The sequence below is a fragment of the Ursus arctos genome, chromosome X (genome assembly GCF_023065955.2).
Source record: "Ursus arctos isolate Adak ecotype North America chromosome X, UrsArc2.0, whole genome shotgun sequence".
In the NCBI taxonomy this organism is placed as follows: domain Eukaryota; kingdom Metazoa; phylum Chordata; class Mammalia; order Carnivora; family Ursidae; genus Ursus; species Ursus arctos.
Window position 1 is genome coordinate 83,405,671 of NC_079873.1, and position 12,715 is coordinate 83,418,385.

Below are 12,715 nucleotides of genomic sequence, written 5' to 3' on the forward strand. Positions count from 1 at the left end.
AAGCTAAGGCTGGTTTCATAAAATGAGTTAGAAAGTGTTCCCTCTGTTTCTACTTCGTAGAAAAAATTGTAGAGAATGGATCTCATTTTATGATGTAATTTTCACCCCCCCAGCATATTAATTATACTTCATTTTATAATTTTTAGTGGTCACCTTAGAGTTTAAAAGATTCATTTACAACTAATCTAAGCCTACTCTCAACATTATACCACTTCACTGGTAATGCAGATAACTTGTAACAGTTATATACACCACATACTAATTCCTCCCTCCTATCCCTTATAACATTCCTGTTTTATAACATTCATTTACCCATATGCTATAATTGCCTAATACATTGTTATTATTACTTTGAACAGTTATCTTTCAAAGCAGTTAAAAATAAGAAAAAAAAGATTTTATTTTACCTTCATGTATTCTTTCTCCTATGGTCTTCTTTATAGAGATCTGGTTTTCTGACCTATATCATTTTCCTTCTCTCTGGAAAACCTTTTTTTGAAAAATAAATATTTCTCACAAGGCAGATTTACTGCTGACAAATTCCCTCAGTTTTGGTTTGCCTGACAAAGTCTTTATTTTTTGTTTTGAAGGACTGTTTTGCTGGATAGAGATTTCTAGGTGAGTGGTTTTTTTTCTTTCAATACTTTAAATATTTCAGTCCTCTCTTCTTGCTCGTATGGTTTCTGATGAGAAATCCAATGTAGGGGCGCCTGGGTGGCTGTCGTTAAGCGTCTGCCTTCGGCTCAGGGCGTGATCCCAGGGTCCTGGGATCGAGCCCTGCGTCAGGCTCCCTGCTCTGCTGGGAGCCTGCTTCTTCCTCTCCCACCCACCCTGCTTGTGTTCCCTCTCTCGCTGGCTGTCTCTCTCTCTGTCAAATAAATAAATAAAGTCTTAAAAAAAAAAGAGAGATCCAATGTAATTCTTATTGTTCCTCTATAGGTAAAGAGTTTTCTCTGGGTGTTTTCAAGATCTTCTCTTTGTCTCAGTTTTCTGTGTTTGAACATGATATGCTTAGGTGTATTTTGGGGGTATTTATCCTGGTTGGTATTGTCTTCCCAGATTCTGCACCTGTGCTCTGGTGTCTGTCATTAATCTTAGAAAATTCTCAGCCATTCCTACTTCAACTATTTCTTCTGTTCCTTTTCTTTATTCTCCTTCTGGTATTCCAATAGCATGTATGTTATAGCATTTGAAATTGTCCCATAGTTCCTGGATATTATTTTCCATTTTGTACAGTCCTTTTTCTCTTTGCAATTCAGTTTGGGACGTTTTTATTGACATGTCTTCAAGCATACTGATTCCTTCCTTGGCCACTCCCAGTCTACTGATGAGTGTACCAAAAGCATTTCTTTTAGTGTTTCTGATTTCCTGTATCTCCTTCTGATTCTGAGTTTCTCTCTATCTGCTTACATTACCCATCTGTTCTTGTATATTGCATATTTTCTCTAATAAATTCTTTAGCATATTAAACATAGTTATTTTAAATTCCATATATCTGGTAATTCCAAAACCTGTATATCTGAGTTTGGTTCTGATGCTTGCTTTGTGTCTTCAGAGTGTGGTTTTTCTTCTAGCATGCTTTGTGATTGTTTTGTTGAAAGCTGGACAGGATGTACAAATTAAGAGGAACTAAGGTAAACAGGGCATTAGTATAAGGTTTTATGTTAATCTGGCCAGGAGTTGGCTGTGTTTAGTGTTTACTCTAGCTGCAGGTGTCAGAGGTTTCAATTTCTTCTAATGTCCTTGTTTTTTCTCCCGTTTTTTGGGGTTTCCCTAAAAACTCCTTAAATAGAGTCGGAGCCTTGCAAGTCTCCAGCTGTAATCCATAGTTATTGTATTGATGCCCTATTGATTTGGTGGTAAAGTGCGGGGCAAAGGAAACATTCTGTAATCTCCTAATTCCATAATCTCGTAATCTCAAATCTTTTAGTGTGCCTGTGTCTCCAGCATGTAACCTTCACAAGTGTTTTACAGCTTTTTTTTTTTTTTTACCTCTCTTTCTCTCTTAGATGAGACAGGAAAGCTGGAGGCATCTGGAGTTGGATAATTTTCCTTCTCACAAGCTAGAGAAGGCTTTGGTAAAATTGTTTCACTTGCTGGGTATCCCTTTGGTAGGCAGAAGCTCTTGATATACTTCAAAATGATTCCTTTTCCCTTCTCCATGTCAGGAACAGGAGATTGTTTCTTGGCCCTTCCTCTTGAGAACCTAGTGGGGTTCCTGGAGTTAAAAGCAATGCAAATGTGAGGGCCCTCATAGACCGAGGCCCCTAGAGTTTGTCAAACAATCTACACTCTGCTTTCAGAAATTTGTCAAGGTTACCACTTAAGTGTCCCTCCCAGTTCATGGCTCCAGTGCTTTCTGCTCCAGATGAGAAGATCTGGGTTGTGATTCTCTGTAACTGCTTGTCTCTCCAGATTTTGGGGTTGCAGTTTACTCTGTGACTTCAATTCTCTGATGGGTCCAGGAACAGTCATTGCTCTTTCCTTTGTTCAGCTGTTTTTCTTGTTATAAGACATGAGTGACAACTTCCAAGCACTTTACGTGTTGGAGCTGAAACCAAGTAGCTTTCTTCATTCAATATTATTTGTGAGTTTCATGCATGTTAATACATGTAGTTATATTTTATTCGTTTTCTACACTGTATTCTGTTTTATGAATATACCACGCTTTATCCATTCTCCTGCTGATGAACAAGTGTGTTGTTTATAAACAATGCTACAGTGAGTATCTTTATAATATCTCCTAACGTGCGTGTGTAAGAGCTCCTCTAGGATAGACACCTAGGGGTGGGACTGCTGACTTAGTATATGAACATCTTCTATTTTACTAGGAATTGCCACAATGTTCATAAAAGTGATTGTCCTCATTTATATTCACCCAGCAGTAAATTAGAGTTCTTACTACTCCGTATGTTCACCAATACTTGGCATTGTCAGGCCTTTAAAGGTATGCCAACTTCCTGGGTATTAAACAGTTTTTCACTGTAGTTATATTTTGCATTTCTTTGATCACTAATAAGATTTCATAGCTAATTGGCTATTCCTGTTTTCTCCCCTGTGAATTACCTATTCACATCTTCTGGTCATTTTTATTGGGTTGTTTGTGTACTTCTTATTGGTTTGTAGGAAAAGATTTCCTTAAAATGATTCAAAACACACAGACCATCAAATAAAATACTGATGGCTTGATAACATTAAAATGAAAGACTTCTGGTTAACAAAGGACATCAGAAATAATGTTTAAAAGATAAGCCACTCACTGGACGAATATATTTGCTAAATAAGCTACACGTGTTTGTATCCAGAATTTAAAAATAATTTCTTGGGGCACCCGGGTGGCTCAATTGGTTAAGCATCTGACTTGATCTCAGCTCAGGTCTTGATCTCAGGGTCCTGAGTTCAAGCCCGTGTTGGGCTCCATGCTGTCACGTGGAGCCTACTTAAAATTTTTTTTCTGTAAATAATATGACAAACTAAACAATCAAATAATGGGCAAAGAAATGGAACATGCAAAACACACAAGATTACTGAAAAGCTAACAAATGTATGATTATAAGCATAACTTCATTGCAAATCAGAAACATGCAAATTAAATCAATGAGATACCTTCAAACATTTTATACTGGCAAAAATAAAAAGTCCAATTTCAAAGAGTCTTGGCAAGGATATGAAAGAGATTTCTGAAACCCTGCTCATGGAGTTGAATATATACATACCCTATATCACAGTAATTCCACTCCTAGGAATGTAATCTAGAACAGTAATTCTTAAAATGTCACTCAGACCAGCAGCATCAGCAGGTCATGGGAACTTGTTGGAAATGCAAATTCTCAGGCCCTACTCCAGGTCTACTAAATAAGAAATTCTGAAGGTGGAGCCCAGCAATCTGTGTTCTAACAAGCCAGGTGATTCTGGTACATACTAACATTTGAGAATCACTGCAATAGAGCAGTATTTTTCCAACTTTTTTTTACTGAGATCTATAGGAAGAAATGCATTTTACATTCTGCCCCACATACGTATCACACACATACACGTGCGCGCATGCGCACCCACACACACGCACACGCACACAAAACCAAACCAAAAGCTTCCAGAAACAGTAATCACCCTTACTGTATAGAACGTACTTTGGTATTTTCTATTCTATTCCATTTTGTTTCATTAAAAAAATTGCTTGTTGTGACCTACTAATTCCAACCTAAAGTTTGGAAAACTGTCCTAGAGAAACTCTTGTACATATACAACAGGAGATACATACAATGTTGCAGATCTGTCTGTAACAGCAAAAATAAGAAGAAAATATCTTCAGGAGAATGGGTAAATTATAGTATATTTCTACAACGGAATACTACATAGTTCCTTATATTATTAAAATAGGTTTAAAAAACACTACGTATATTGAGTCAAAAAAGCAAGTTGTAGAAGGATATGTAGAGTATGATATCATCTATATAGTTTTAAAATATATAAAACTAAATGTTGTTTATGAATATATAAATATGTAATAAAAATACAAAAACATGCATCAGAATGGTAAGTAGCAAATTCAGGTTAGTGGTTACCTCTGGAGAGGAGATAGGGAAATGGGATTGGTAAAAGGGATACATGGAAGTCTTCAGGTGTATCGATAAGGCTCTATTATTTTCCTAATCAAGCAAATACGGAAACTATTAAGAATTGAAAAAGATGGCTGGCTAGGTATAAGGGTATTTGCTATATTATTCTCTATAACTTTCTGTATAATACTATTTTACAATAAAAAACAAATCAAGCTGCCCTTGGACTAACAGCAGGAATATATTAGAAATGCAATCACTCAAAGGAAATTGTTTTAATATCCCTCATCTACAATGCATTTTTTTAAAATTCAGGGATAGCTAGAAGCTAACATTATTTTTTTTTTTTTTGGTTTGTTTTTTAAATTGAACACAACCAAGTATATGCTCCAGGGGCTTGTGTTGCCTCTTTGAGTGACACGACAATAAAGTTTTCCATTCTGGATGTAACATATACCAATAATGTGAAATAATGATGTGATCAATAAAACAAGGATTGTTTACAACTCTACTTATATATTTGTCAATTTCTCAAGACTTAGAGGCCCTGCACTTTCACTTTGCTGTTTAGTATCAGAAATTTAAAGTCATGTCATATGAAAGCCAGGTGGAGCATTCTAAAGAAAAAAACTCATGTAATAACAGTAATCCCTACTCATAACCAGGTGGCCAATTATTTATTGACTAATTGCAGAGGCACTACGGCTACCTGATACAGTGGTCCTATGAATATTACTTGATTTATTACCAGCCTAGGAAACTGGAGGTTACTTTTCCTTCAATTCAGGACCTCTAGTAGATATGGACTAGAGTCTCATCAAGATTTCTTTAAAATTCTAAGGGTAGCTTAGGACCTTAGGAAACCACAAAGAACATCATAGGAAATATGCTACTTATATAATATGCAGAGAATTAATAGTCAAAGTCAAGGAAAAACACAATCACAGTGCCTATGTCACCAATCCTTGGTATAATCAAAGCTAATTTAAAAGTATTAATTTAGGTAGAGGTAAAGAAAAATTAAAACAACCCATGTTTTTTTTCTTGGTTTGGCCTATACCTTGTTTGGCTCCCCTGGATTATATGAAGAAAACATAGGAATTTTTCGGATCTCTTCCTCTGACAAACGATTTCTCTGGATCTCATCTTCTGGGACAAATTCTATTGGCTGCGTCAGCTTCTTAGGCCCAGTCCAACACTGCTCAGGTGAATTATCAATAACTTTTGCCACATGGAGACTGGGACCTTTACCCTGTGCTGCCTGTTTTCCCTTGTCCTGGAGTAATGACGGGTTCTCAGCTGTGCCACTATCTCCCACTGATGTAGCTGAGACCAGTGAGTGGGAAGCAAAGGGTTCACCTCTCATAAGTTGGAACTCTTCAAGACGTTTTTTCATTATCATCTCTTGGTAAAAACTTTCCAGGTTGTTCATGGGATCACCTTTGTTCTTCTTTTGGGGTTCATCTAGATCAAGACAAAGAGATAGGGAAGTTCTACAAAGCCTACCAACACAACCTTTGACAAATAAATAAAAATTAAATCTTGGATCTCAGATATAGAAACTCTGCTGGGGCAAATCTGACAAATGACAACAGTATACAGCTATTTTAATGTAGTGCATCTCAAGCAAGGCTGGAACTATGATAAAGCAAGTGAGGCACCTCGGGTGCAAAATTTAAGGAGGTGCTCACTCTCAGTCATGCAAGTACATGCACCTAACTGATAAAGGCATTAAAAATGTAACCAGTATGGCATTATCCCACTTGACAAAATTAATAATAATCCTTAGTATCATCTACTACTGAGTTCATATTCAAATGGCTCTGATTATCTCCAAGATATCTTTCTACACTTGGCTGTTCAATGCAGAATCTAAACCAGGCTTTGGCTGTTATATCTTTTAAGTCTCTTCGATTTTAAAAGAGTGCCCCTTCTTTTCCACGCCTCCAAATCATTTTTTTCTCCATCCCATTGAATTACTAGAGGAACCACATCATTTGTTCAGAGAACAAATGAAATTCGACTGATTGTTCCTCATGTTATTGTTTAACTTGTTCCTCAATCCCCTCTATCTCTTACAAACTGGCAGTTAAATCTAGAGCTATGCTATCTAATACAATAGTCACTGGCCACACAAATATATTTAAATTACTGTTTTAGATGTCAGTTCCCCAATTAAACTAGTCACATTTCAAATGCTCAACAGCCATATATGGCTAGTGGATACCATAATGGGCAGAATAGATAGAAACCATTTACATCATTGTGGAAAGTTGCATTAAGACAGTGCTGATCTAGAGGTTTGATTAGATTCAAGTTCAATATTTTAGGCAACAATCATCCATAGGTAGATGTGTACTTCCTATTACATCATGTCATAAGGCACATAATGTTTGGTGGTCCCACTTTAATGACGCTAAAGTTGATCAGCATATTCAGGTGGTGTTAGTCTGATCCCTCCATTATAAAGTTTTCCCATTCACCTAATAGGTTTTGCATCCATTGATGACAATTGCCTAGCTCTGTTAATTTACTGAGAAGTTGCGAAATGAGACTCCCCTAATTCTATTATTTCTTTTATATTTGTTAATTCTATTATTTCTTTTGTATTTATTATCTGGAATTCTATAATGAACTTACCGTCAACTATTTGGTTTCCCGTATACAGTTCATATAGGAAAGGCAGGACAAATGCTTGATTTTTTTCCCAGTATTTACCAACTATGAGATTATTAAGTTGGTACCTTAGAAATCTCCAGTGGTGACCAATGATTCTTTTTAGTGTAATTGTGAGATCATTTTCGTATGTTTGATGTGTTCCAATTAAATGTAATATTTATACTTTTTAGTGGTCAAATTATCCCACTTGGGACCAATAAGTCCCTTCAAATTGGCTCCTGTGTTGCTTTCCAGTTTTTTGGCACAGCAAGATGTCACAAGTTCATTTTGAATATTTCCTGACTCAAACCTAGATTATCTCTCCAAGGACCCCTGGCTCCTTTTAATGGGAAATAGTATTTAGAAACCACAATGTGTTGCTAGGTATGTTCATAGCTGTTGAGTTCATGAGTTCATACTGGTATTTCTACTTTAAATTTAAGATTACAAGTTTTTTACTCAAATGCCTTGATTTCAGACTTGTATCTCTTTTCACATATGCTTAAAATATTGGCTCAATGATATTAACAAAATTATTTATTAGCTTTTTCCCATAACATATTTATGGAATTTTAAAATGTCAATAACAATACTAATATAACTATTAATAATAAAACTACTGTTTCATATATCTTTGCAGTTATTTTTGTCCTTAAAATGTATCCCATTAGGAATGTACAAATGTTGTTCTAAAGTCACTTTACATAATTGTTTTTTCTGTATGGTTATGTTACCAACTTTATAGTTAGGTTCATTTGCTTCAGGTTATTTATGAATTTTAGGAATTGATTTTTTTCCTTTATTATTTTTTATATTATGCAGAACATTTATATGAGTCTAAAATGAAAACTGTGTTATACAGTACCTTCACATAAGTCTCACCTCCATCTCTGTCCCCTTCATCCCATTCCTTTCCTCCCCCATAAGTATAATTTTTATTGTTTTGACATTATGGTTCCATTGTTTCTTTTTTGAAAATATAAGCAAATAGGTGTGCATACACAACACATATATGTGTGTATCTATATAATTCATTATTTACAACCCTTTCCTACATAAAAGGTAACTTACTATAAACACTGTTCTACAACTTACTTTCTTGCACTTAACAATATATCCTGGAGATAACATATTAATGTGTAGAGCTCTTCCCCTTCCTCTTGATAGGTGCACAGTACTCTACTGTGTGGATGTTAGTGCTATATCCAGTCTTTTCAGCTTTTTGAATAATACCCTGACAAACAGCCTTGTGCCTACAGGATTTTGTATTTTTCCAGTATGTCTTTGAAACACATTACAAGAGGTGGCATTGCTGAGACAAAGGGTAAATGTGTATGTAATTTTTCCTAATATTGCTAAATTCCACTCTGTAGGAGTTGTATTATTCTGCATTTCCACCAGCAAGGTATAAGAATATTTATAGAAGGATTTCTTAAGACCCCAAAAGCATTAACCATTAAGGAAAATATCGACAAATACAACTACATTACAATTTAAAACTTCTGTTCATTAAAAATATCATAAAGAGGGGCGCCTGGGTGGCACAGTGGTTAAGCATCTGCCTTCGGCTCAGGGCGTGATCCCGGCGTTATGGGATCGAGCCCCACATCAGGCTCCTCCGCTATGAGCCTGCTTCTTCCTCTCCCACTCCCCCTGCTTGTGTTCCCTCTCTCGCTGGATGTCTCTATCTCTGTCAAATAAATAAATAAAATCTTTAAAAAAATATATCATAAAGAGACAGAAAAGTCATAGACTGGGAAAAGGTATTTGCTGCACAAATAACTGGCAAGGAACCATTAAGAAAAGGGGCAGACAATTGAAAATATGCCTCACAAAAGAGGAAATATACATGGCTAATAAATATAGGCAAAATGTTCAACCATATTAGAATTCAGGAAAATGCTAATTAAGAATGGGTTAGGATATTAATAGAAAATGGCCATACTGGCAAAAGATTAAAAAGAACACCAATATCATGTCAGTGAAATTGTAGAGCAAATGGAACCCTCATACATTGCTGGTAGGAATGTGCACCCATAGTGCAAATCACTATACCATTATCTACTGATATTGAATATATGCTCATAATATGACCAATCAGTTCCACTCCTACATATATGCCCTACAGAAACTTAGGTATACATGTACCAGGATACAATAATAATAATGTTTGGATCAGTGCTATTTATAGTAGCCTGAAACTGGCAAAAATATAAATGTCCATCTAAGAATCAATTATAAAATTGTAGTCAGTTTATACAACAAAATACTATATTCTAATGAAAGTGAAGAAATTTCAGCTACATATGACCACGTGGATAAATATTCTAATGTATACATTCAAAAATATATATTTATTTAGTGACTACTATGATTCAGGTACTATTCTAGGTTCTTGGGATGTATCAGTAAATAAAATAGAGATCCCTATCAACATAGAGCTCAGTGAATTATAGAGTATGTCAGAAGGTTATGAGCACTATGCTATGAAAAAAAATACAGCAGTGTAATGGGTGATTGGAAGTGCTAGGGGGTTGTAGTAGTGGTAGTTGCAATTTTAATGTTGGTCTCGGTAAGTCTCATTGAGAAAGTGACATTTGAGAGAGAATACTTAAAGAAAGTGAGGGAATCTATCATGCTGATACTAGAGTGAGGGCCCCAAAGTGAGGAATATGTTTCAAAAAATTTAAAAAGTCTGAAATCATACAAACTATCTGACCACAATGGAATTACATTAGAGATTCACTGCTAGAAGAAATATGAGAAAATACAAATATTTAGAAATTAAACAACAGACTTCTAAATAACTCATAGGTCAAAGAACTCACAAAGGAAATTTTAAAAATATTTTCAACTAAATGAAAAGGAAAACACAGCATATCTAAATTTATAGATGCAATTAAAACAATGTTAGAGAGAAAATTACAGCTTTGAACACCTATATCAGAAAAGAAGAATGTGTTTAAACCTACAGTCTGAGCTTCCAAACTAAGGAAACTAGAAAAAGAGCAAACTAAACACAAAGCAAGGAAAAAGAAGAAAATAATAAAGATTAAGGAATAAATCAGTGCAACAGAAAACAGAAAAATAGAGAAAATCACTGAAACCAAAAGCTGATTCTTTGAAAAGTTTAACAAAATGGCCAAACCTTAGCTAGACCAACCAAGAAAATAAGAGAGAAGACAAAAATGACTAAAATCAAGAATTAAAGATGAGGCATCATTACTGACACTATAGAAATGGAAATGATTATAAGGGAATATTATAAATAACTTCAGGCCAACAAATTAGAAAGCTTAGATGAATGGACAAATTCATAGAAAGATACAAATTACCAAGCAGACTCAAAAATAAAGAGAATAGCTGAATAAACCTATAATAAGTAAATCAGTTGAATCAGTAATCAACAATCTACCCACAAAGAAAAGTCCAATTCCAGATATCTTCATTGGTGAATTCTACCAAATATTTAAAGAAATAATATCAATCATGCACAAACACTCTCAGAAAATAAGAGGCGGGAATCTTTTCCAACTTATTCTATGATGTCAATGCTATACTAAAACCAAAGCTAAACAAAGACACCACATGCAAAGAAAACCACAAATATCCTTCATGAACAGACACAAAAATCCTTAACAAAATATTAGCAAGTCTGCCTAATTCAGCAATATATAGAAATGATTATACACATATAAGTGGAATTTATCCCAGAAATGAAAGACTGGTTTATCATCTAAAAAAATCAATGACCATAATACATCATATTAATAGATTAAAACATTGAACTTGAACTACATGATGACTATAGTGAGTGCAGCAAAAGGATTAAATAAAATCCAAAACCCATTCATGATTTAAAAAAAAAAAAAAACCTCACTTAAGTAGGAATAGAAGGGAACAACTTCAACCTGCATATGTTAGGCTGAATGACTCCCCAAAAATGTCCACATCCTAACTCCTGGAATCTATGAAAATGTTACATGGGAAAAGAGACTCTACAGATGTGATTAAGTTACACATCTTGAGTTAAGGAGATTATCCTGGATTATGCAGGTGGGCCCAATATAATCAAGGAGGCAGGAGGGTCAGAGACAGAGTAGTAGATGTAGCAATGGAAGTGGAGGTTGAAGTAATGTGAGGAAAGGGCCATGAGCCAAGGAATTACAGGTGGATTTTAGACACTGGAAAAGGCTCCCCTAGAGAACTAGAGAAGAGAGGCAACCATAAGAACAACTGGATTTACAACTTCTGACCTCTAGAACTATAAGAGAAGAAACTAGTTGCTTTAAATCACTAAGTTTATAATAATTAGTTATAGCACCCAAAGGAAAGTAATGTACTATAATGCTAAAGATCATGTACAAAAAACCTAGAGCTAAGATCATAGTTTATCGTTAAAAACTGAATGCTTTCCCCCAAAGACTGGGAACAAGGCAAAGATGCTTGCTCTCACCACCTCCACTGGACACCGTACTGAAGGTTCTAGACAAAGCAAGGAGACAAAAAAAGACATCCAGATTGGAAAGAAAGAAGTAAAACTGCCTTATTCATAGGCAACATAATTGTCTATGTAGAAAATCCCAAGGTATCCACAATAATCAACTGTATTTCTACAGACATGTACATAACAATCAGAAAGTGAAATAAAACATTTCTGTTCACAAGAGCATCAAAATGAAAAAAATATTTAATTAGTAAAAATATAATATTTGTAAACTTAAAACTATAAAACATTGCTGAAATAAATTACAGAAGGGCTAAATAAAGGAAGAGACATTCCATGTTCATGGACTAAAATATTCAATATTATTAAAATGGCAGTTTTCCCCAAGTTGAATTACAGATTCAACACAATCCTTATCAAATATCAGCAGGCTTTTTTTTTTTTCACAGAGAAATTGACAAGCTGCTCCTAAAATTTACATGGAAATACAAAGAGCCAAGAATAACCAAAGCTACTCTGAAAAACAGGAACAAAGTTGGAGGAATTACACTACCTGATTTCAAAACTTATATAAAGGTAAAGACATTGAGAGTATAAGGGTAGGTGTATACATCAATGGAACCAAAACAAGTGTCCTGAAATAAACCTTTACATTTATGGTCAATTGATTTTTCACAAAGGTGCCAAGACAATTCAATGGGGGAAATAATAGTCTTTACAATAAATAGTGCTGGGAGAGTTGGATATGCATATTTAAAAATATGAACTTAGGATCTTTATCTCACACACAAAAAATGAACTCAAAACAGATAACAGATCTAATTGTAAGAGCTAAAATGATACATATTCTAGAAGAAAACACAGGAGAATATCTTTCTGACCTTGAGTTCAGCTACAATTTCTTAGATATGATACCAAAAGCCCGTCATAAAGGAACAAATTGATAAATGGAACTTCATTAAAATTTAAAACGTTTGTGCTTCAAAAGACACCATTAGAAAATAAAAAGGCAAGCTACAGACTGGAAGAAGATATTTGCAAATCATATAAC

The 12,715-nt window shown here is 34.8% G+C and overlaps 1 protein-coding gene across 12 annotated transcripts in view; it reads right to left on the reverse strand.

Annotated features, from left to right (window-relative positions):
* The window catches only part of RBM41 (RNA binding motif protein 41), a 54,839-nt gene that overhangs the window by 14,802 nt on the left and 27,322 nt on the right, over positions 1-12,715 (reverse strand). For all 12 annotated transcript variants that reach the window (XM_048213566.2, XM_048213565.2, XM_044392099.3 and 9 more), the window contains one exon: positions 5,620-6,023. In XM_048213566.2, coding sequence (XP_048069523.1) covers positions 5,620-6,023 — 404 coding nt within the window. The remainder of the gene's footprint in view (positions 1-5,619; positions 6,024-12,715) is intronic.